Source organism: Ascaphus truei, chromosome 15, assembly GCF_040206685.1.
Source record: "Ascaphus truei isolate aAscTru1 chromosome 15, aAscTru1.hap1, whole genome shotgun sequence".
In the NCBI taxonomy this organism is placed as follows: Eukaryota; Metazoa; Chordata; class Amphibia; order Anura; family Ascaphidae; genus Ascaphus; species Ascaphus truei.
In genome coordinates this window covers 23,699,121-23,725,469 of record NC_134497.1, presented here as the reverse complement: position 1 = coordinate 23,725,469, position 26,349 = coordinate 23,699,121, and the positions used below count along the sequence as shown (strand labels likewise).

At 42.3% G+C, this 26,349-nt stretch overlaps 2 protein-coding genes across 2 annotated transcripts in view; both read left to right on the top strand.

Moving 5' to 3' along the window:
• Nucleotides 1-561: 561 nt before the first annotated feature.
• LOC142466673 (uncharacterized) overlaps nucleotides 562-26,349 on the top strand; it is an 83,562-nt gene continuing 57,774 nt past the window's right edge. The window contains exons 1-2 of the mRNA XM_075571952.1: nucleotides 562-676; nucleotides 2,723-2,739. The gene's annotated coding sequence lies outside the window, so the exon portion shown is untranslated. The remainder of the gene's footprint in view (nucleotides 677-2,722; nucleotides 2,740-26,349) is intronic.
• On the top strand, nucleotides 2,150-10,162 carry LOC142466362 (uncharacterized). Its single transcript, XM_075571214.1, has 2 exons — nucleotides 2,150-2,303; nucleotides 2,723-10,162. The coding sequence occupies exons 1-2, from the start codon at nucleotides 2,150-2,152 to the stop codon at nucleotides 4,474-4,476; spliced, it is 1,908 nt and encodes a 635-aa protein (XP_075427329.1). The 3' UTR covers nucleotides 4,477-10,162.

Sequence of the window (26,349 nt, the reverse complement as noted above, 5' to 3'; positions counted from 1 at the left end):
CAAGCAGGACAGGCAAATGTACAACTAACTCCCCCCCCCCCCCCCAGCACTCCTCTACCTTCTCCTATCACCCGGGGCAGAAGGGGACGGGACACCGCGCAGCCACCAGCAGAGAGAGGAGCCAGGAGCGGGAAGGCAGACACACACACTCACCGTGTGCTCTGCACAAAGCGGAAGCCCCGCCCCCGGCTTCCTCTCTGCCTGCAGCCAATCCCCTGCGGCCTGGCCGGCATGAAGGAGAGATGGTGGGGAGGGATAATCGGAGGGATGGTGGGGAGGGATAATCGCGGCGCCCCTCTAGGCAAGCTACGGCGCAACAGGGCGCCGTGGTGCACAGATTGGGAACCACTAGGCTGGGCCGCAAATATGTTCGTTGTGGGCCGCATGCGGCCCGCGAGCTGCGAGTTTGACATGCTTGCATTACAGTATTATCAACTTGTATCTTTTGTCAGCTCTTGTATAAAATAGCCATTACTTTGAGACCTCACTAACTGTCCTAATTTTAGATTTGTAAATTGTGCGAGTAACGAGGAAGAACAGAACCTTTTGGCGTTCCAGTACCACAGGAAAATCTACTACAGAACCTGCACAGATCTCCCCCCACAGACAGAACTCCTGGTCTGGTATGGAGATGAATATGGGAAAGAACAGTGGAAAAATAACGTGCCAGCACAAGGTAACCAGGAATATGTGTGTTACGTGTTTTTTACATCTCTATTGTCTTATTACTGATGTTAAATTGCAAATAGTGATAGATCTGCATACAACATATTTATCGGAACGGGATGAACAGCAGGAATACCGCAAATATTTTATCACCTGCTCCAGGCTGGCGTTAGCCCTCTCTTTCTATGTATTATATACATAGGCAATATGAGCTAAACAGCATGGAATAGATGATAAAATAGTTGTTAAAATACATTATACTGTAGTACATATTAACCCCTCAGTAGTCCACAGGTCAACAAGTCATCCGTTTGCATGAGTAGCTGACCACAAAGGGGATAATATAACCATGACACTACCTAACCCCCTTTGCCACCTTAGTGGCTAGTAAAGCATGGTTAGTACAGAAACCTATGATCAAAATAACATTAAACCCCCTTTGCCACCTTAGTGGCTAGTAAAGCATGGTTAGTACAGAAACCTATGATCAAAATAACATTAACCTGTTTCATGCCTGTGGTTACCAAGGTATACCACAGGCACCAAAGGGGTTAATACTTAATTGAAAGAAAACATTACCTAACCCCGTTGACCCCGTTAGTGGCCAGTAAAACATTGCCATTCTAGTCGCTAAGGTAATTAAGGGGTTAACCCCTCTCACCACCATCCCTACCCCTCCCCCACGGAAGCCTAACCACCCTCCCCAGGGCAACTACTCCCATCACCCACAACCCCTACTTCCGCCCCTCTTCTAGACTAATGCCCAATATCCCTATTAGACAAATGTGGTTTAAAACATTAACACAAAATATATACACGTTTAATACAAAACAAAAAGAAAATTCAAAATACATTTTACACATAAAAACCCTTGCTTATCAATGTGGATAACTAGGCCCTCTCAATGGGAGGCCCATATATCCACATTGGCAATAAATGGTAACCCAGTAATAAATAAATACATCAATAATATTAAAATAAATTAATAACCCCCCCTTCATTGCCTCAGTGGGTAAGGATTTGAAGGATCTGAAAAGATTTCTGCCACTTTAATTGGTGTTTTGCAGTTAGTGAGATTTCCTTTTAAATCATTAAATATTATGATCCACTTTAAATGTCTGATCCACTACATCTACTCTCCCGGCCCTAATGCTGCACATGTTGTGCTAAACCTTCATTTTTACAATGTACATCTACAGTTTACTTTCATCCTGATCTTTCTGTGATACGCCAACTTACCTCTCCTGCATGACCTTTTGTAAGACAGTTTGTGTAACGGTGACTTTTTGAAGTGAAACTTCTTTGCTGGCACCTACTGTATAGAGTTTTAGGATAGAAATAATCCCTTGTGCTGTAACAGAATTCCATGATGGAAGTGACGTCATACTACTACTATTAGTATTAGTTAGTATTAGTATAGTATACTACTACTACCACCACACTATACTATTAGAATACTACTACCACAGGCAGCACGTCGAGCATGCGCAGGTGCGGCTCGCACCACGCGCATGCAGGCCCGCCCGCATGTGCAGGACCCCAGAAGTTGGCCGCAAGTTCCATAATCAGCCGCCTGGACCTCTTCTATTGCTTGGCCCACACCGAACACAGAACTTGGCCACAACTTCTATGCTCAGGTGCCTGTACCACACCAAACTCTCTGGTGCACTGGTGGGCCCACTCCAAATGCTACACACAAAAACAAACAGAGTCACAGACAAAAAAATAAGTCTCTCACACACAGACAGTGACACACACACACAAACACAGACAGTAACACACACAAGTCATAGTTAGTATAAATATAGACGTGTAAATAGCTAAACCGGGGGGAGGGGTTGCCGAGCATGGGCGTTCTAAGTCAAAGTTCTTTGCATATTCTCTCTGAAATTGTGTTTGGTTTTTAAATAAAAACATCACAAATACAATTTCTGTTACAAAGGTCAAAGTAATTTCACTTAAAATGCGCTTGCTTGGCGCATACACTTTTTTTTGATAACTAATGCCTAATTTCGCATAATTTTCTAATTCTGTATTTTTTTTTTGTCTTGTCTAGTACAAAGACGAGCGCCAATAATCCACCCATTCCAACACTGCAAGGTTGCTTTTAGCAGTGAGGATTACCTCCTCAAACATCTGAAGTTCAAACACCCAAATGAGTACATGGAAAAGATGAGGACAGACCAATCTTGCAACATTCCAATAAATATGGCAGAAAATGCATCTTTCAACCAGTCAAGTCAATTAGTAAACAATGTAACTGCTTCTCATTCCAAAAGATATATATTAGCTGCTGCCACAGGAAAAGATCTTGGAGAAAGTGGGGAGAGTCTGACTTGGTTATCAGACCAGAATCTACAGAAGAGAACACAGACCGGGGAGAGAACGCATGTATGTGGGGAATGTGGGAAGGGATTTAGTAAGTTATCCCAACTGAACACACACAAGAGATCCCACACAGGGGAGAGATCACATGTATGTGGGGAATGTGGGAAGGGATTTAGGGACTTATCCACTCTGAACACACACAAGAGAACCCACACAGGGGAGAGACCGCATGTATGTGAGGAATGTGGGAAGGGATTTAGTAAGTTATCCCAACTGATCAGACACAAGAGGACACACACAGGGGAGAGATCGCATGTATGTGGGGACTGTGGGAAGGGATTTAGTGACTTATCCCAACTGAACACACACAAGAGAACCCACACAGGGGAGAGACCGCATGTATGTGGGGAATGTGGGAAGGGATTTGGTGACTTATCCACTCTGAGCACACACAAGAGAACCCATACAGGGGAGAGACCGCATGTATGTGGGGAATGTGGGAAGGGATTTATTAAGTTATTTAGTCTGAACACACACATGAGGATACACACAGGGGAGAGACCGTATGTATGTGGGGAATGTGGGAAGGGATTTAGTGTGTCATCCTCCCTGGACATGCATAAGAGGACCCACACAGGAGAGAGACCGCATGTATGTGGGGAATGTGGGAAGGGATTTAATGACTTATCCCACCTGAACAGACACAAGAGGACACACACAGGAGAGAGACCGCATGTATGTGGGGAATGTCAGAAAGGATTTTGTGATTTATCCACTCTGAACACACACATAATGACACACACAGGGGAGAGACCACATGAATGTGGGGAATGTGGGAAGGGATTTAGAAAGTTATCACATCTGAACACACACAAGAGGACACATACAGGGGAGAAACCGTATGTATGTGAGGAATGTGGGAAGGGATTTAGTGACTTATCCAGTCTGAACACACACAAGAAAATCCACACAGGGGAGAGACCGCATGTATGTGGGGAATGTGGGAAGGGATTTAGAAAGTTATCCGACCTGATCAGACACAAGAGGACACATACAGGGGAGAGACCATATGTATGTGGGGAATGTGGGAAGGGATTTAGTTTGTCATCCAGCCTGGACATACATAAGAGGACACACACAGGGGAGAAACCACATGCATGTGGGGAATGTGGGAAGGTGTTTTGTGATTTATCCCACCTGATCAGACACAAGAGGACACACACAGGGGAGAAACCGTATGTATGTGAGGAATGTGGGAAGGGTTTTAGTATGTCATACAGCCTGGGGAAACACAAGAGGACACACACAGGGGAGAGACCGTATGTATGTGGGGAATGTGGGAAGGGATTTTATGACTCATCCAGTCTGAACACACACAAGAGAACTCACACAGGGGAGAGACCTCATGTATGTGGGGAATGTGGGATGGGATTTGATCATCTATCCAGGCTGGACACACACAAGAGGACACACACAGGATAGAGACCACATGAATGTGGGAAGGGATTTAGTGGCTTATCCCACCTGAACACGCACAAGATGACACGCACAGGGGAGAGACCGCATGTATGTGGGGAATGTGGGAAGGGATTTAGTCAGTTATCCAGCCTGAGGAAACACAGGGAAAAGACCCATCTCTAAGACCAGGCATGTTTAGGGATAACCAGTGACTAAGATGCTCACATATAAGTGAACATGTGTATCTATGTTACGCTAAATCACAATGAAAAGTAACTTTAGTTTATGGTGCATAAAACAAGCATTTTAAAAGGATAAAAAGTTATAACGTTTTAATTGCATGTTATTTGTATCATTCTTATTGTAGTTTTATTTAAAGAAACGTGTTGTTCTTAATAATGTTTTATATTTCCATGCTGTTGGTTCTAATAAAATGTGCGTTTCCTATTATGCTGAAGCGGTATGTATTCTCACTTAGCTTTGAATCAGAATAGTTGCCGGGTTGAGGGAGGTGTTCATATGGGAATCTGAGGCAAAACTCTATGGTCAGAGTCCAGGCGACACACACCCAATTTTATTTTGTATTTGGAACTCTAACCCAGAATGAAAAGCATTTAGCTGTGGGGGGCGGAGGACACTTGAAGCCCCTTATTCACCTCTGGGTTTTGTTTGGGGCTAGTTCCGTTTTGGCGGGAAAGTGTGCCTTGTGTTACCAGGCAGATGTGGGACAGGTGTCAGGTGATTGGCTGAGGAGCATGTGCTGGGCAGGTTGGCAGAATTCTGTGATTGGACAGGCCAGAGGGAGGCGTGGCTAGGGAGTTTGGGTGGGAAAATGAAAGGTGCGGTATACATAGACGGAGCAAAAGCAGATAGCGGCATTACCTGAAGTTAGGGGATGTTGGCTGCCCCACTCCCCTCCCTATGTGTTATTATAGCAGCTATAGATATATATTAGCACTATGCCCACCTGCCCAGCACTTGCTCCTCAGCTAATCACCTGACACCTGTCCCACATCTGCCTTGTACACAAGGCTCACTTTCCCGCAAAAACGGAACTAGCCCAAATCAAACTCCAGAGGTGAACGAGGGGCTTCCACTGTCCCACTTGCACGTTTACCCACTGTCACCATGCTGCAACAGCATAAAACACTAATATGTGTGTGTGTGTGTGTGTGTGTGTGTGTGTGTGTGTGTGTGTGTGTGTGTGTGTGTGTGTGTGTGTGTGTGTGTGTGTGTGTGTGTGTGTGTGTGTGTGTGTGTATAATATACACACGTGTATATATGTATGGTAAAGATAAAGGTGCGCAAAATATAAGAAAAAACAGAGTAATAAGAATACTAGTGGATGCTGCCACAATTTGTAGAATACACACAATCTAATAAATATAAGGGAAGAAAAAACAAAGGGCGCAAACCACTTTAAACAATGTTTAAAATAATAAACACTTGCAGGGATATGGTGTAATGAAAATCCAATCTGTACAATCCAAAACGAAATTAAAAAAAATAGCCAAATATGGGGAAGTAAGTATGTTCAGTGACACACAACGCAAGCACAGTTTTTACTTACAAAGTGATAGATAATAATGGGAATGTCAGGATAAAATCCTAATTTTTAACTGCAATAAAGTAACGTGTAACCGCAGGAGCCGTATTATGCTGTTGCAGTATATATTATTGTGTGTGTGTGTGTATGTACCACACTTATTAAGATTATAGTGGGTAAAAAAAGTGACAAAAACCCTCCACAGTAAAGCATATAGCAAATGGAAATATTACTGTACTGTATGTTCATTTGCACGTCTTAGACAGGTCTGCAACCCTGTCTTTCACCATTATCGCCCAGCACACAGCACTTCTGGCTTTGCATCTCACCCCAGCCTATGCTTAAAAGCTGTGTTTAAAGCAGCATGCATTGGCTTAGGGGTTGCTCGTGTAATATGAGCTTGAGACAAAAGGTTGCACTGTGTGCTCATTTGCATGTCATTTCCCAGAATCCCTTGCTGCAGTGGAAGTGCTGTGTGCTGGTAATGGTGAAAGACAGGGTTGCTGACCTGTCTAAAACATACAAATGAACATACAGTGATATTTCCATTTGCTATATACACACACACACACACACACACGCACGCTGTTTATAGTGTTTTATGCTGTTGCAGCATGGTGACAGTGGGTTAAAAGTGCTAATGCTGTTTAGCATCATTCTGTGGTTATTGATCATTTTATACTGACTGGGACCAGGGTAGAGTTGGGCAAAAAACTTTCATAACAATGATATTAATACACTTGTCAGAATAACAATATGTATCACGACAGAGAAACCACGTCTAGTAAAAGTATAAAAAATATAATTTCTTTAAAAATAAATATAACATCTCATTCTTCAAGCAGCAGAACTGGTGACACTTTTTTGTGTTGTTTGTTTAATTGGTTTTAAGCATGGGGTCTTCGGAGCTGAAGCACGTTAGTTTCAGCTCCGGGGACCCTCTGCTTCCCGGGATTCTTACCTCGGGAGGGGAGGTCAGTATCTCTTTGCAGTTTACATATCCTGCGTTACGTGAGCTGCAAGGGGTGATGTCACGGCTTCCCATTGGCCCACGGGACATTTAAGCCGCTATTTTGATAACCTCAATTAGCCCAGCCCGAGCTGCTACCAGCACCCCATTCCAATGTAAATATCTCAAGAAGCAGGGGGTCCACGGAGATTACATTATTTATATACTAGAATTGTTAGCGTGGTCTTCTACTTTTTTCCCTATGTTTTGCTCATTATTATAACACAGATGTATTGGGAGCAAAGAATAAAAACACACATTTTTTCAACCCTGCTGCTTATGTTTTTAATGACCTGAAATGGAACGGTTTTTATCTGCACCTGCAGTTACAGAAATCATATCATATTTAATAACACTTGTGCTAATAAACATCTTATAATGTTTCTCATATGTACAGATTATAAAAAGGCTTTGCAAGTACAACCAAATGTGCAATATAACATCATCGATTGAAAAAAATGTATATATATATATAATGAAAAACGAGAAGAAAGAAAGCGCCCGATCTTAGTGCAATATGTAAAAAATACAATTTAATTTTCCCAGTAAAATGTCCAACAATTTAAAACTCACAAACAAAATAGTATAAAGAGCATGTTATGAGTTATACTCATGCACCAGACGCTGGACTCCGCTGTTCTGCTCACACACCTCTCTCCCATGTGTGATCCTGACACCTCTGAGCCACCGTCCAGCAGGAACTCAGAAAGCGCACAACTTCTCTTGGTGTCCTCCGGAAGCAAACCGCATGTGTAATGGGTTCCGGGTAGGATTTATACATATACACACATCATATGTATTCATATACACACATCCATACAGCAGTATGGTGATGTACAGACATGCAATATTATAACAGGACAATAAATGAAGCAAATTTACACGCATTATTACATAAATGCAATAAAATATCTAAAAGAAGGAGAAACGAAAAAATGATAAAAATATTGAATATATTATATGCTTGTAAATCGATCTATACATTTGAGGTAAATACCAACCACAACTAGTAATTGATATATCCCTCAAATATGGGCTAATATAGGAGGATTAAATGATACATCAAAAATAAATTTATTTTAGTGTAATCATTATATAGTTACAGAAATAGTTATTTAGATTATCGAAAGAAAGGATGATTATTTATTTTAATTTATCATATAATTTAGTTTTGTTTTGTTTTATATTATATATATTAAAATTGAAACTAAACAAAAATCCTAACCCCGGTCGGGGTACTAGCTAAACAAAAGTGCAGGCTAACTATCTGGCTGGCTAGCTAACCTATTCCAGCCCAATAAAGTACAGCAAACGCAGTTGGCTCCTTACCTGGGAGCTTTATTCTTCCCTCTTGGGACAGGATTGCTTTGGGCAGCTTGTGTCTGTCTTAACACTTCCTCTGTCTTCCCTCTATGCCTCAGAGAGAGAGACTGCCGCCCCAGAGGTATTTCCTCTTCCTGTTTTAAAGCAGGTGAAGGAGCTTAATTCAAATCACCTGTGGTCTGCTTGACAAGCTGAGTTAACCCCTCGTTTACTGGATAGCATGCATACTGCCATCTCCTATTCACATACACGGAGTCAATGACCCTGTCACATATCCCCCTTCCCAGCATAACGTTACTGAGTGGAGCGGCCCGTGCACCGAGACTGTGCACCCTAGAGAGTGCATCAGCATTACCGTGCAGTATGCCTGGCCTATGTTGGATCGTAAAGTTAAAAGGTTGTAACGACAGGAACCAACGGGTAACTCTCGAGTTCTTTTCTTTATTTCTGTGCATCCACTGTAGTGGTGCGTGATCTGTTATGAGTGTAAAAGACCTGCCTAAAAGGTAATATTTCAATGTGTCTGTTGCCCACTTTACGGCCAGACACTCTTTTTCCACTGTGGCATATCTTTGTTCGCGGGGACACAATTTGCGACTTACATAGAGGACCGGGTGTTCCTCTTCTCCTACAAACTGGGACAGTACAGCTCCGAGACCTACTTCGGAGGCGTCCGTTAGCAAAAAAACCTCCTTTTTAAAATCCGGGGCTACCAAGACTGGGTGACTACAGAGCGTTGTGCGTAGGTCTACAAATGCGATCTCCGCATTACCGTTCCATTTTACAACCTCAGGTTCCTTTGCCTTTACTAGATCTGACAGCTGTGCAGCCCGGGTTGCAAAATGGGGTATAAATCGCCTGTAGTAACCTACAATGCCAAAAAACGTCCTAACCTGTTTCTTTTTAAGGGGACGGGGCCAACTCTCAATGGCCTCAACTTTATTGAGCTGGGGTTTTACTGTCCCCCTTCCCACAACATAGCCAAGATATTTTGCCTCTGCTAGGCCAACTGAACATTTAGCTGGATTGGCTGTAAGACCCGCCTCCCGAAAGGTTCTTAACACTGCTTCAACCTTTACTAGATGTGAGTCCCAATCTGGACTATGAATAACTACATCGTCTAAGTACGCTGAGGCGTAGTTCGAGTGTGGGTGTAGCAACTTATTCATCAACCTTTGGAAGGTTCCAGGCGCCCCATGAAGACCAAAGGGTAAAACAGTATACTGAAATAGACCATCAGGTGTGGAGAAGGCCGTTTTCTCTTTTGCTGACCTCGTTAAGGGGATTTGCCAACAACCCTTTGTAAGATCTAAAGTGGTTAGAAAACGTGCCCTCGCCAACTTCTCAATTAACTCGTCTACTCGTCTACTATAGGATAGGCATCAAACTTCGAGACTTCGTTTACTTTTCTGAAGTCGTTACAGAACCGTATTGTCCCATCTGGCTTAGGTACCAAGACAATAGGGCTGGACCATTGACTATGGGACTCCTCAATTATGCCTAGATCTAGCATTTTCTATACCTCTGACTGAATAGCCCCTCTTCTAGCTTCTGGGATTCTATAAGGTCTTATCTTAATGACTACCCCAGGCTTGGTGACGATATCATGAGAAACCATCCTAGTTTTCCCTGGTACGCTGGAAAATACATCTCTGTTCCTCTTTACCAAATCTACAGCTTCTCTGTGTTGTTCAGGCGTAAGTTCTGCCGATATTTGAACACGTGGTTCCTCCCCTTTCCTGGATTCGTTAGCTACTACGGACAGACATACCTCTCTATCCTTCCAGGCTTTTAATAGATTTATGTGATAGATCTGCTCTACCTTCCTCCGGTCTGGCTGTCGATTTTATAATTCACCGGGCCGACCTGTTCTAGAACCTCATATGGCCCCTGCCAATGTGATAACAGCTTGCTTTCGGCCGTGGGAACAAGGACCATTACTCGATCCCCTGGTCGGAAGTTACGAACCGTAGCCTGTCTGTTGTAAAGGTTCCGTTGGGCCCTCTGTGCCTCTTCTAGATGCTGTCTGACTATGGGGGTAATATGCGCAATACGGTCTTTCAAATCTTCCACAAATTGGACGACATTTTTCCCTGGCACAGCTTGTTGCTCCCACTATTCTTTGAGGCTATCCAGAATCCCTCTTGGGCGTCTCCCATACAGGAGTTCAAATGGGGAAAACCCGTAGAGGCCTGTGGTACCTCTCGGATAGCAAACAAGAGATAGGGCAACAAGGTGTCCCAGTTCTTCCCATCACTAGCGACCACCTTTCTCAACATCATCTTCAACGTCTTATTAAATCGTTCTACCAATCCGTCCATTTGCGGATGGTACACAGAGGTTCTTAGGGACTGTATTTTTAGCTCTACACATAAGTCTCGCATAAGCTTAGATGTAAACGGGGTACCCTGATCTGTCAAGATTTCTTTCGGTATCCTGAGTCGGGAAAATACCTGTAACAATTCCTTAGCTATAGCTTTGGAGGAAGTGTTACGTAAAGGTAGTGCCTCTGGATATCGAGTGGCATAGTCTAGGATCACCAGAGTGTACTGATGACCCTTGGCAGATTTTTCCAAGGGACCCACTATATCCATGGCAATCCTCTCAAATGGGACCTCAATAATAGGCATAGGGATCAATGGTGCCCTCAACCTTGGTCGGGGGGCTGTCAACTGACACTCGGGACAAGAGGCACAGAATCTCTTTACTGCATTATATATCCCTGGCCAGTAAAACCTTTTTAGGATTCTTTGCTGTGTCTTCTCTACGCCCAGATGACCCCCCAACAAATGAGAGTGTGCTAGCTCTAGGACCTTCCTCACTAAGGAACTGGGTACCAACAATTTTTCTATTTCTTGGCCCTCCTCTTGGCTCACATGGTATAACAAGTCATTCTTAATATAGAAATATGGATAGGATTCCTTTGTGGTTCCTTCTACCGGGACCCCATTAACTTCTACCGCCTGGCTAAACCCATTTTTCAACTGGGGATCATTAGCCTGTTCTCTACCAAAGTTAGTTATGGAAAGTTCTATATTCCCAAAACCTTCCTCATCGGGAGTTTGGTCGGTTACCTCCACGGGTAACTCATATACCTGAGCCTCAACAGGCCCTGTCTCGGACAACTCTTCTCCTTCTGGTCTCTCTCCGTTAGGAGTAGTGACCAGTGCTAACTGGGGTAGGGGTGTACCTCTTTTTTTTTCGGTCCTACGTTCTCGTTTTTACTTAGGGGTTTTAGACACCTTGGCGACTAATTCGGGGTCTGAAAACGGAAAAAGCTCATCTGGAGTAGGATTGTTCAAGGTGAGCTGTCCTCTGATCAGGGTGTCAAAACCAGGGAAATTACAGCCTAACACTAGGGAATGGGGTAACTTTGATACAACTGCTGCCATAGTTTCGATGACTTGCCCCTCGACCTTTACTTTTATCAGAGTCGTGGTGTACGGAAGCGTACACCCATGTACACATAATACCCGCAACTTCTCACCCTGGGGTAACCGGAGAGGCTTAACCAACTTCCCGGATACCAAGTTAATATTGCTCCCTGAGTCTACCAATGCGGAGACTGGTTTTCCATTTAACATCACCGTGGTGAGGAAGTTGTGGGTACGTTTTCCCTCGTGGGTCATACCCACCACTCCACAAAATTCAGATTTCACAGAACCATATGCACACTCCATTAGCTCACACAACTGTGGGCAGTGAGCCTTAATATGCCCCGTATCCCCACACTCAAAACAAACAATTGGTCCAGTTCGTTCTTGAAACCCTTTCTGAAATTTAGAGTTTCTGTCCCTATCCGGGTTTTCTTCCATCCGTTCAAATCGTGTGAACGGTCGTGTGTCCTGGCGCCAGCGCTGGCCTCTACTGGTCGTGTTGGGACGTGGGTTGTAGTTGGTGCGAGTGGGGCGTGACAGTTCACGGGTAGCCAGAAACTGCTCCACTGCGCCTACCATGGCATCACAAGACAGTGGATCTCCCTGTCCCACCCACTGTTGAAGGTCCTGGGGTAACGCTCGAATGAAGCGGTACAACACCACCATCTCCAGGATCCGTGCCGGGCTATGTTCCTCTGGTTTTAGCCACTTGGTCGCTAGGTGAATCAAATCCCATAACTGGGATCTGGGCGGCTTCTGTTCCTGGTATTTCCACTTATGGAACCTCTGTGCACAAACTGCGGGAGTCACACCAATCCTTGCAAGGATTTCGCTTTTCAGACAGTCATAGTCTGCTGAGGCTTCTTCGTCAAGGTCACAATACGCTTTTTGGGCTTCCCCCAGTAGAAAGGGTGCGATAATCCCAGCCCATTTGGAGCGGGCCCACCTTTCCCGGGAAGCGATTCGCTCAAAGGACCTGAGGTATCCCTCGACGTCATCGTGCGGCGTCATTTTCTGTAGGTACTCGTTCGCCTGGACGGGCCACGGCGGGGCCATACTTGACAAGCCCATTTAAATCTGGGTCAGCTGCTCAATCAGCTGCTTCTGTGTGTCTGCAACAACATCAAGCTGGGCTGCAAATAACTGGTTTGTCTCGCGTTGTGCAGCCGTGCTGTCCTGTCCCTGTTTGTTAGCTTCTTGCTGGACAGCGGTGCTGTGTACTAAGGCCTTCACAATGTCCTCCATAGTGGCAGCTACCGTGTGGACAGTTTCCACCAGACGCAATCTGTAGCTCCGCCCCTTTTACAGGGTGTTCGACATCCCACTTCTGACACCACGTGTGACAGGATGGTCATGGTAAGTGAAGAGACAACACGTCTTTTCCGGTGAAATAATGCTGATGGGTTTATTTGTCCAAAAACGGTAACTAAACAATGGGTACACTTTCCCTTTAAAATTGAAACGAAACAAAAATCCTAACCCCGGTCGGGGTACTAGCTAAACAAAAGTGCAGGCTAACTATCTGGCTGGCTAGCTAACCTATTCCAACCCAATAAAGTACAGCAAACGCAGTTGGCTCCTTACCTGGGAGCTTTATTCTTCCCTCTTGGGACAGGATCGCTTTGGGCAGCTTGTGTCTGTCTTAACACTTCCTCTGTCTTCCCTCTATGCCTCAGAGAGAGAGACTGCCGCCCCAGAGGTATTTCCTCTTCCTGTTTTAAAGCAGGTGAAGGAGCTTAATTCAAATCACCTGTGGTCTGCTTGACAAGCTGAGTTAACCCCTCGTTTACTGGATAGCATGCATACTGCCATCTCCTATTCACATACACGGAGTCAATGACCCTGTCACAATATATATATATATTTATTTATTTTCAGATGCGTGGGTTATTTTATTGAACTATTTTCATTAATTTGTACAAACAGCTAATTCGAATTAACAGGTGGAAACAAAAGGATTTCATTAGAAAAATTACACAGGAGTACCTACATGATATCAGTCTTTCTATGCAGAAAGCACACCATTTCAAAATAAAGGAGAACTGCAATTGTTTAAAGGAAAGTAATATCAAGAAATTAAAATTTGCGCTGTAACCACAGATTTTCAGGCTACACAATAATGAATATATTGAAATAATCCCTACTGTCTGTGTGTTATTTGATATATCGGCAATGTCACAGAACATTTTTTTTTTTTATGATTTTGTGATTAGAAGTATAAATGTTTGCATTTCAGTGCTGCTTTTTTTTATATAGCAGCAACAAAGAACAAACTAAATTTTTATTGGACAACAAAAAAAAGCAACTAGAATACCTGCTACCAAAGAACTCACAATTGAATATTTAGTAGTTAAAACAATTCTACATACTTTCAAACATTCCTATATGCATCAAAATATGCGAGAAGTACTGTAGAAAAAAACATTTAGGACCTGTGATCTAGGTCTCCCTGCTGACACCTGGTGAATATTCTGAAAACAAAACTGCCACACAGATATAGTAAGGCTGGAGCCATGCTGCCGAAGACCGCGCAGAGGCGTCCTCACGCGGCGCGATCAGATTGCCTTAAGGTAGTGATCGCGCCCATAGTCTCAGACTTTAGTGCAATCCAGAACCGTTCCATTCAAAAATCAATTTTTTTTAGTCCAGGATAATAACAAAGCTACAATTGGAAATACACCATTTCAGCTACCTCAACAGCCCACAATCCGCACTAATTTAATAGTACACATTGGAGTGCTACTGGGTAGGATAAAACAACATGGAAGACACAATGTGTATTTGGGAAGAATGACTTCATGTTTTAAATTGAAGGAGCCAAAGGCACATTGAAAGGGTTAATAACAATTCCTCAAGTTGTTCAGTAAAGATAGAGCCAATTTATTTTATGATGAGCTCTTCAGGTTCACAAAATCTATGTAATCTGTTTTAAAGGTGTAATCTTAATGATTGATGCCTATTGAAAAATAAATAACCATTTATACTTTAACCACTTCTATTTAATTCGTTGCTCTCCCTAAAATTTCTCCATCCTGAATATATGCTTTATTTAAAGCACGTAGTTAAAAGCCATAACATACGTTTTAATGGATATTACTATGTATTAAAAGCATATCTTCCCCCTTTTTCCCTCCCCTTCCCCCCCCTTCCCCCCCTCCCTCCCCCCCTTCCCCCCTTCCCCCCTCCCTCCCCCCCTTCCCCCCCTCCCCCCCTCCCCCCTCTTCCCCCCCCCCTTCCCCCCCCTCCCCCCTTCCCCTCCCCCCCCTCCCCCCCCCCCTTCCCCCCCCTCCCCCCTTCCCCTCCCCCCCCTCCCCCCCCTCCCCCCCCCCCTCCCCCCCTCCCCCCCCCCCTCCCCCCCTCCCCCCCTCCCTCCCCCCCTCCCCCCTCCTCCCCTCCCCCCCCCCTCCCCCTCCTCCTCCCCTCCCCCCCCCTCTCCTCCCCCCCCTCCTCCTCCTCCCCCCTCCCTTCCTCCTTACCCCCTCCTCCCCTCCTCCCCCCCCTCCCCTCCTCCCCCTATCCCTCCCACCCAAGGGAAGCGAGCATACAAAAGAAAACGGAAATTGTTTAAGTTAGATATTTAAGAGGTTACTCCACTCTCACAACGCATAGTTACAATATGGTTGTCTTTTTGAGATGTGAAATGTTTGAATTACTTGAAATGTTCCTATGCCTTCTTTGCTTCCCCACACACATGGACTGGGGGACTATACTAAATGGGTTAAGTAAATTCTATAGAGGGTCTGGACTCCTCTGACCTCCAGCGGTTGACGAACCCGGAATCACCCCCAAGGGACCCACCTGGTCCAAATGCCAGCCGTTCTTAAGGCTGGTGAAAATATGTTAAGGCCTTTTGTGGGCCTTGTTACAACCTATCTCTATCTGTTGACCCTGTCCCAGCAGATCTCCGCCCCACCCCCACCTACCCCTTCCCACGCCCCCCTTCCTCAGCTTAAGATATCTATTCTAACCGAAAAAAAAACACACAACCTCTATACCTTCAGAAATTTAAACCAGACTCAGAGTTACTGGATCATGGCCTCTCAAGTGGGAAAGAGAAGGCCTTATGGTATTATCCAAAAAAAAAAAAAGAACCCAAATGGCTAGCCAAGCCACAATTAAATTAACCTCACTCAACGTAAAAGGGCTCCAAAATAACCGAAAAAGGAGAGTAGCACTTCAAGATATGAAAAGATCAGGGGGAGACATCATATTCCTACAGGAGACCCATTTCACATCACAAGACCCCCCAAATTTATTCAAAAAAGTGTTCCCAATGTGTTTTTGCGCATCGTTTACTAGTAAAAAGAGGGGTGTAGCTGTCCTGATCAGACAGGGCACCCCATTTAATCATATCAAAACAACGGCGGACCCAGAGGGTAGATTTCTAGTGGTATATGGCTCCTTAGCGGGCTCAGCAATCGCTCTGGTCAATGTATATGCCCCGAACGAGAATCAAACAGAATTCCTAAAGAAAGTTCTCGAGGGCATAGACCCGGGATATCTGTCATCGATGATAGTGGGAGGAGACCTAAACATGGTCCTTAACCCTACCGAGGACAGATCAACCACAATGGGTCCCCCCCGCACAACCCCCTCCCAGATCATAGGGAAAAGGTTTAGGGGAATCTTAAGCGAGTTCTCACTAGTGGACATATGGAGGGCCCAACATCAGGGCCAGAAAGACTATACTTTTTACTCAGCACCTCACCAGACCTGCTCTCGAATAGATCACTTTTTGGCCACAAAAAATGTGGTGGCGGCGACATCCGACTCCAACATAGGACCAATCACATGGTCTGATCATGCCCCGATTACCTTAACCTTGACGACCCCCTTTGAAAAAACAATAAATTACTCATGGAGACTAAATGATTCATTACTCAATCATCCTGAGATAGAAAGAGAGATCAGAGCCGCTATTCGGGACTATTTTTTCTTTAACTCAGGATCCGTCTCCTCACCAGCAATCCTGTGGGAGGCCCATAAGGCAACCATTAGAGGGAAATTCATTTCTATCGCATCCCACAGGAAAAAAGCCCGCCAAAAATTAATAAAGGAGCTTACGGATAATATCAAAATAATAGAACAATCTCATAAAACCAACCCCTCAAAAAAAATATATAAAACATTGACAACAGCCAGAGTAAAACTTAGACAAATCCAGCTGGAGGATGTTGAGAAGGCCCTCAAATGGACTAATCAACAATATTATGACAAGGGGAACAAGGCAGACAGACTTTTGGCGACTAAATTAAGAGGGGTACATAAACGGTCCCAAATCACGGCAATCAGGAGTAGGTCTGGTGAAATACAACATAGTGATAGCAAAATAGCAGCTGAATTTACAAAATTTTACACCGAACTGTATAATCTAAGATCAAAAAATGGCCGGCCTGAATCAATAGCATCCGAATTAATAGCGCAATATTTAGATAAATGTAAGCTCCCCACACTAACGGAGGAGGAAAACACAGTCCTCAACGCTGAGATCTCAAAAGAGGAACTGGAAGAGGCGGTCAAATCACTAAAAATTACTAAGTCTCCTGGCCCCGACGGGTTCACTAATGTCTACTATAAGAGATTCTTGCCAGTACTATCCACGCATCTTCTAAAGATATTTAACGATTTCATGGAAGGAAATCAAATCCCCACGTCAATGTCCCTGGCCACCCTGGCCATTATACATAAAGAAGGCAGGGACCCGATGCAATGTGGAAGCTATCGTCCAATCTCCCTGCTCAATTGTGATCTCAAGCTATATAGCAAAATACTCGCAAATAGATTAAACCCCATCTTACCGAGATTAATAGATAGTGATCAAGTAGGATTCGTAGCAGGCAGACAGGCCTCGGACAATACTCGGAAGATAATAGACATTATCGAACATGTCCATCTCACAGAGACCAAAGCACTACTCCTAAGCCTAGATGCAGAGAAGGCGTTCGATAGAATAGACTGGCTATTCATGGACCAAGTTATGTGTAAATTCGGATTCAAAGACGCATACCTAGAAGGAGTCCGTAGATTATATCAAAACCCGTCTGCAACAGTAAAACTACCAGGGGGCAGTAACCAGAGATTTGAGATCACTAATGGAACTCGACAGGGATGCCCCCTATCTCCTCTCCTCTTTGCATTAACCATAGAACCCCTAGCATCTGCAATTAGAGCCAATAGAGACATCAAAGGAATAGAAATTGGACACAGGCAGCACAAAATATCGCTATTCGCAGATGATGTCATCCTAACCCTTACACAACCCCAAACATCCCTACCTAACCTCCAAAAAGAGCTCCGGGACTTTGGAGATATTTCAGGTTATAAAATCAATAATGACAAATCGGAAGCACTAAATTTAAGCCTGTCAGAGCCAGAGGTGAAACTCCTCAAACTAAACTTTAACTATCATTGGAGCTCCTCGAGTATCAAATATTTGGGAGTAAAGATAACGAGGAACTACCAATCCCTATATCAACAAAATTATCCGACTCTGTTCCGGAAAATCAAACAAGATCTAGAGAAATGGGGAGGATATCAGATATCATGGATCGGGAGGATGATATCAGTTAAAATGAACATACTCCCTAGATTATTATATTATTTTCAGACTCTCCCGGTCCACATCCCTGGCTCAGAATTAAAGAACATTCAAAAACTAATCTTCCACTTTATTTGGCAGGGTAAGAAACCCAGAATCACCAGGACAGTTCTTTTGGCATCAAGGGGGAGAGGAGGACTTGGTGTTCCAGACATCACAAAATACTACCAAGCCGCCCAATTGCGACAGGTAGTAGTTTGGAATGCCAACCCAAACCAATACTGTTGGCTAGATATAGAATCATACTATGCCGGGACGCCTTCACTGCCGGCTTGCCTTTGGTCCCTGAGCAGGGAAGACATGCAGAACAGTAAATTTAAGTTAGGCCCAATGAGACACACATGGGAGATTTGGACAAAATGCAAATTTAAATTTAAGCTCACCACACCTCAATCCCAACTCATACCAATTTATAAAAATCCGAAATTCCCCCCTGGCTGTGAGCCCAGACAATGGGACCAATTTAAAACAAAAAATATTAGAGCGGTTGCTGACCTCCTGAGCTTTGAGGAGTTCCTGAGTTATCAACACCTAAAAACCAAATATGAAATAGCAAGATTGGATGTCTTCAAGTATCTACAAATTCGGCATTTTATTCAAACTTTATCCCCAACGTTGAAATTTCCCCCTCTCACCAGTTTCGAGCGGCTCTGTAGAGAAACAGGCCACCAGAAAGGTCTTATAACACAAATCTACGGTGAATTGGAAAGGGCCATAGAAGCCCCTACACATGACTATATGCTGCATTGGGCAGCAGAATTGGAAATAGTTATAGACCGAGAGGATTGGGAAAGAATTTGGGAAAATGCCTCAGGAACTTCCATATGTACCACAATCAAAGAAAACATATATAAAATACTGTTTCGCTGGTATCTTACCCCAGTTAGAATAAATCAAATTTACCCCCAGGCGTCCGATTTATGCTGGAGAGGTTGCGGTCAGAAGGGGGACATGGCCCATATTTGGTGGACATGTCCGGAAATTCAAAAATATTGGGGAACAATACAAAAATTAATAGAGGAGGTCACAGACCTCAAAATCCCTATTGACCCGTTGACCTACCTGTTGGCCAGGCCCTTAGAAAATTTGGACCGACCAACAAGTAAATTAATCTCCCTCATTCTTACAGCGGCTAGATGTGCGGTGGCAGCCGCCTGGAAGAAGGTGTCTCCCCCCTCAAAACAAACGGTAAAAAATAGGGTGCAAGAGGTGATGAATATGGAGAAACTATCTGCCTTCTTGAAAAGATCCACTGACTCCTTTAACAAAATATGGGATCCGTGGCTATCCCATATGGCACCTCTACGCCACTAATCCACATATGGGAGAAAAAAAAAAAGAAAAAAAAATAGAGAGAGAGAAAGGAAAATCAGGTCAGGGGCACCAATGAAAATAGACTGAGGATACGGGAAGCAATGGGTATCTCCCCCCCCCCCACCCACCCTCCCCTTCCTATTCCCACTCTTACTCTCTGTTTCCATACTCGCGCTCCCCACATTTCTCTAACCAACAAAAGGAGAAAATCTGTATTAGGCTGTATTATCGTTTGTTTCATGCATACTGTGAATTATCTAAATGCCTAATAAAAAATTTTGAAAAAAAAAAAAAAAAAAAGCATATCTTCAAAATATAATAAAAATGTAAAACAATATATTTTTAATCATGTTGATGAAGTTTTTCATGGAAATATTTGTAACCTTCTGTTGGGGGTAGGTTTTACCAAAGTTACAGTCCCCTAAAAAGCGTTCCCTTTTGCCTACTCCTAAATACTGTACGTTTCTTTTTACACATACTGTACTATGTTAATTAAAAACTGGGGCAATTGTAGCGTCTGCATAAAAGAACATTGATACATTTGATTCAGCGATGTTTGATTATTCCTCAGCGGCTTCATGTGCAGGGCATGGTAAAAATTGATGGGTCACTGTAAGGTTAAAACTGTCTCCTGTCAGCTCTGTTCCCCTCAGGGATTGATAAGGTTAAACAACAGTAGATGCTGGGCTTGCTATTTCTCAGAGACTATTGTAAATAGCTTTGAAAGCAGCTGTTTTGAGCTTGTCATATGCTGTTAAAGCAAGACTACCAGGGGACAGGACTGCCTTATAAGACACCATTGTATATCTCTTGCTCAGCAGTTAAATGTTTTAAGATTTACAGAAAAGGCATTATGTAAAGGTTACATGTAAATTTAGATGTGCATCCATATTTGTAACAGATGACAATGGTATTTTTGTCCCTGCCTTATGTATAAAAAACTGCTTTGTGAACCATTAAAGTTAGTTGTAAGAACTCAACCATAGTCTCCTCTGAATTCTTACAGCTCTGGGCCGTCTACCATGATATTTGAGACAAAAGCATATCCTTGTCGTGTGTGTATGTGTGTGTGTTTTGTGTGTTTTGCTTGCCCTAAAGATGACCTGATCTGTAGAGATCTAACAGTTTTGGTGACAGAAGTGGAATTTCGCACAGGAAAAGGGGTGAGTAAAGATTCTTTTTATTTGTTTCTCACCTTTTCCTCTGCGAAACTAAGTAACCTAAATTTATAAGGGCAAAAGAACAAAGGGTGAGAGTCCCTATTGTTTAATCGAGGGTAAGTCCCTGATTTATGTAACAAAGGGTGAGTCCCTATTGTTTAATCGAGGGTAAGTCCCTGATTTATGTAACAAAGGGTGAGAGTCCCTATTGTTTAATCGAGGGTGAGTCCCTGATTTATGTAACAAACGGTGAGAGTCCCTATTGTTTAATTGAGGGTTTTGAGTCCCTGATTTATATAACAAAGGGTTGAAGTCCCTATTGTTATATAACAAAGAGTTGTTTAAGTAAAACGAACGGTATATGGTCTCAAATATGATGGAAATTTAGGATAAGCTAATAATTGTTTAGGTTAAGATGATATTAACAATGATGAGACTAACCTTATTGTATGTTGTTAAGATAAAATTCCTTTATAAGTTGTTTATGGGATTATAAGTATATGAAGAAATGTACTGTAGTATGAGTTAAAATTACGCTTATAGATGGAAAATGTTGCGAACTGAATTTTTGTTACCATTTAAAAAAAATGTATTTCTATCTCCTGCCCATATGATATTGGGACAATTACCTCCATATGTTGCCCCATTTACCCCAGTGTCTCCATTCCCAAACCCCTTGAGCCCCTTAACCCTTTCTGGGTCACAGGCACTGAGGCAATCTTCAACTATGAAGTTTTTACGACTTCAGTAAGAACCTGACTGAACAGCCTCTAGACCTCTGAAAGGGACTGTTCATGGGATGAATGCAATGTGGCACTGGGATGAACAGGTCCCTCAATTAACACTCAGGCACAGCAACAAAACAGGGATTTTCCTTTTGACAATCTGTCCCCATCAAGTTAGGTAAGAAGTTGTGTTGAACAAACGGAGAATGTTGGGGAAATAAGATAACTCCAAATTATATTAATAAGGAAAATAAAGGGTTTTGTATCCAAATATGTCAAAATCAGCTGTCTTTCTCTCTCACTTGCCTGCATAAGCAGCTGCAAGTAGCCCCCACCTTTTTTCCTCCAGCTATTTTTACACAGGCATAGGAATGTTCCAAAATCATGAATGGCAGCAGGGCTCTTAGGAAAAATGAAAACATGCAAACCCAAATTATTTGTGCAACATTAACTGAGTATGAGTATATATTAAATTGAAATTAATAATATTTTCCCGTCTGAATTGAAAAGTGGAAAACAAGAGTATAACAGGTATAGGTTTCTTTTTCCCTCAGGAAAAAAATGTGTGGTGCTCTCAAGACAAATCCGTAGTAGCAAAGAATTGTAGATATATATGGAAGACAACCCTATATTGCTAATATACTTAAATGTTCCAAAAGATGCAGCCCGGTTGAAAATAATCCCACATGACAAGGCGGTAAGGATCATTTCAATAACACCTGCCGGTGACCAGTAGATAAAACATCCTTTGCTAACAGACAAAATCAAAATATGGACAACCTGGAATAAACTCACTTGGGAATCTTTATCCACCATAAGCAGCAAGTCCAATGTTTCCAGTGTCCCAGGGTTGAATGGGCCTCCGTTTGTAGGTAATCTTCATGCAGAAATGGGGGGAGAGAAAAAATGAAGCACTATATCCAGTGCTATATGCAGCAATAAAACCAGCAGGAGCACGTTCCCAATAAAAAGCTATTTAATGAATCAAATAGAAGGTTAAAAAACACACCAACACGTTTCGGACTTAGACAGTCCTTTATCAAACGTTTTTTCTCTCCCCCCATTTCTTTTTCCCTCAGAATGTTTTATTTTTAAGTATGGATATGGTAAAAAGGTTGATTGATTGAGTAATCCCTGTGTGTGTGCTTGTAAGAATCTGAGTGAATTCTATCCATATGAAAGTGTTATTTGCATTGAATAATAAGAATACCGGTTCATTGTATGTATACAAAATTACTATTCAGGGACTTGCAAATGCTTCTAATTTAAGAATATAATTAATTGCTCATGTTGAAATCTAATTTTTAAAAGGTGTACACCCCCACAATAATATAAACTAATTTACACTGGGCAGGGGAAAGTTTTGGGTATCTGTGGAGAAAAAGAATAAAGAAGGGATTAATTATTTTTGTAAACAGTCCAGTCACTGGAATAATAAGGATGTTTATCGTACTGGCCAGGCTATTTATTTCCTTTACCAGAATTACAATTCTTTTCCTCTAAATCTCCACAGATAAAATCAGGTGAATATGTTATATAAAATAATGCGAAATATATTCTAGACACAAAGCTAACTAGAAGCTCAGCATTTTAAAATTAGTTTAAAAAAGTTAATTATGATATGAAGGAACAAAAAGGATATCTTTATTAATTTAGTCTGCAGGATCAAACTGTTTTGTTTTCCTATTTATTAGAATAGGTGAGCAAATATGTGTCTGTTATTTCTATTTAAAAAAACTGGTTGAATGTGTGAAAGAAGCGTAAAATTCTGTTTGTTTTGTGTCTGCGCTCTGTGCTCTTTTTGTGTATAACCAGTAACTAAACTATCTAAAAGTATATGTTAAGCCTATAATTTTCTGTTTAACAAAGATCCAGTTTTAATTTTTGAATACCAGTAACATTGTCGGGCTGTGTGAAGAGCTGCATATTTCAAGCTGTCCCAAATTGTATTGCAGTAACCAGTAATTAACCATTTTTTCTGTTACAAGGTTTTGGCAGGAAGCCCAGAGAGTTATTTGAGCTTGTTATATGGCTTGAAATGGAAACAGTTGTAAATTGATTAATATAGAGTTCAAATGAACAGAGAACAGTAACCTAGAATGAGCACTCTAAACACCTGGTGGGGGGCTAATGAAGTGATTAAAACTTAAATCTTTAATATCCGTGTAAAATAATGAGGATTAAAACAAATATTAAACGCTCAGATCCTATAGTATGAACACAATGTAATGTTCTGGATCACTGATGAACTGCATAGAATCCCTAAACTAGTGTCTTGCAGTGGGAACAAGTGGATAAAGTAACCACTAGTCCAATGTAATCAGCACAAAAACTCTAGTGCTGAGGTACGTATAAGTGTGCAGACCCTGAAATAGCAGTAAAGCAACGGACAAGGAAAACGGACCGTAGGTCTGCCAGTATACTAGAGGGTTCTATATGGAATTATTTTTCTGCAAAGTTGATCAAATATTTTATCATTTTTAACCATCTTTTTCTCTCAAATGTGTCTATAAGTTTTTTTATGCTACAGGTTGTTCTTTCAGCAAACCAGATGCTATTTTGTGTTCTAAAAGTTTCTGTCAGAAGACTATAGCAGATTATATTTATATTCAGTAGGGTTCTTTTGAGATTTTTAATGTAAATTTTATACCCAAAGTTTTCAGGTTAGTTTTGCTATACATCAACCAATTCCATTAAGGTTATGCTTTAAATGCTGTTATCCTTTATGTGATATTGTTCACATGTAATAAATGTGAACAAAAGGAGGGTGTTATTGCTGTTATTATTGCTGGCTGCCCTTGAAACCGTATGGCAAGGGCTGAGAGTGTCAACTCTTGGGTATAATATTGTACCTTACTATGTTGCCTGTAATTTTTCCCTTTTTTACCCCCATATGGGTATAAGCTAGGAACTGTGAATGTAGGGTTAACTATGTAAGCCCAGTGGGCTAGTTAATACATTCTCTGTACTGCACCGACACACTTTATTCGAGCAAATACCCGGTATGTACCTGGCAGATACCTGGAATGCGCCACTCCTCACCTCTAACAAGCCCCGTTGCGTTTGCCTTCCCAGCCTGGGTTCATGCCTGGCTGATGGGCGGCTGATCTGTTAAATGATAATGATTAGGATTTAATAGGCTGCAATGCTTTGCGTGTCTACCAGATGGCATAAATTCATGAATTGTAATGCAGTATATATATATATACTGTGCAGTATTGCAGCCAGCGGGAATAAAATGCTTCAATCCCTGCTTGGAAAATAACTCAATGCACTCGGGCAGAAAACAGTCACAAACCTCAATACACCCGGGTATACCCGAATTCGTGGTACTAGCCAAGCTCGAATAAAGTGTGTCGCCAGTGTATATTCCCTTTGCCTCATGGGCCTGCAGCTGCCTGTACAAGCTTATAAATGGATTGCCTTGTATGGGTGGCCCCTTATGAGAAATAGCTACAGAGCAGAGTCTCCTGGCACATAAAAAAAAAGGGGGGGAGATTTTGGCCTGTCTTGCCTGCCAGCAAGGTATTCTTAGCTGGTGTCTTAAAGAAGAGAAGGTTTTAGAACCCCACATGATAGGTGCAAAGGGTGGAGTGCAAGCTCTTGTGTCTACATATTGGTTTTATGTGTTTTAAACCTGCCATGCATTGTGTTTGTCCTGTGATTTAAACCCAGGTTGGTGAATTAGCATGTGGATTAGCATGTGAATTACATGTAAATAAGCATTCCAATGCCCCAGCTCAGATATGGATGGCCTGAAACTGAACTGACCCTGTTATTTCCTATGTCATAGTCCCTTAGCAGAACTGTGAAATTTCTTGTGTGTCAGTTTTAGGGGGATATTTGGGTGGAAATATAATTCCATTAAGTAGTCACTTAATTTTCCCCAGCAAGCAGGCATGATTTGACGGTGCGCAGGGTGAATTACACCAGGGCTTCCCTGTGTCCCCCAGACTTCTGGATTTAAAGCCCAAATCTCCCCAAGTTAGTTTCCTAATAAGTATAAGGTCCCCCAAAGTATATTCTCTGTTTCTTGTGTTTGTGTGTTTTCAAGGTCTTATCCGAATAAACCACCATTTGTTTTTCTGCCTGTTTTGCCTTGTGAATGATCCCTTAAATATAAAGGTGTATTTGGCCTGGCCTAATGTGACAATCAGAAATAATTTTCTCTCATGGGAAGACCAATGGTCACCCTAGGTACCTTGTAGATTTAATGTTGTATGATTATGCTCTAAACAGATGATTTTAATCAGCATCTATTGTGTGAAACTAATGCAATTGTCTGAGTGTCTAATGTCCAGGTGCAGTCCTTCCAATAAGATGAAGATAAAGGTGACGGAAAAGCGCTTTTCATCTAAAGTGGAGAGGCCTATTCCAGATTCTACCCAGTCAGAGTATTTTTCCTGGATCCATGTTACACAAGTGCACCCACAGTCGCTTCAAATTAAACCTCAACACAGGAAGGAAGGCCTAAAGACACAGCCGTTCTCAGTTGGTGTTTTGGTTCATAAGAAAACCAGGCACTAACTAAAAAAAGGAGAAAAGTTCATAGGAAGAGAATTCGGATCTCAACATATGAACTTTGAACATTTTAATAACCTTTCTTTTTACAGGTTTTATTATTTTAATTACAATGTTTATGCTATTAGGTTTATATAAGTCGTGTCCACATGAAAACAATAGGGTAGTAACAAGAATATTTTGTTATATAATGGAATCCTGGTAAACGAAGCCCACATCTTATGTGCAATATATCCCAATGTACTATCCATACCCAATAAGTTGCACCCCAGGAACATGAGAGTTATATTTAACCCCTTGGAAAAAGACAAGATGCTATAAGAT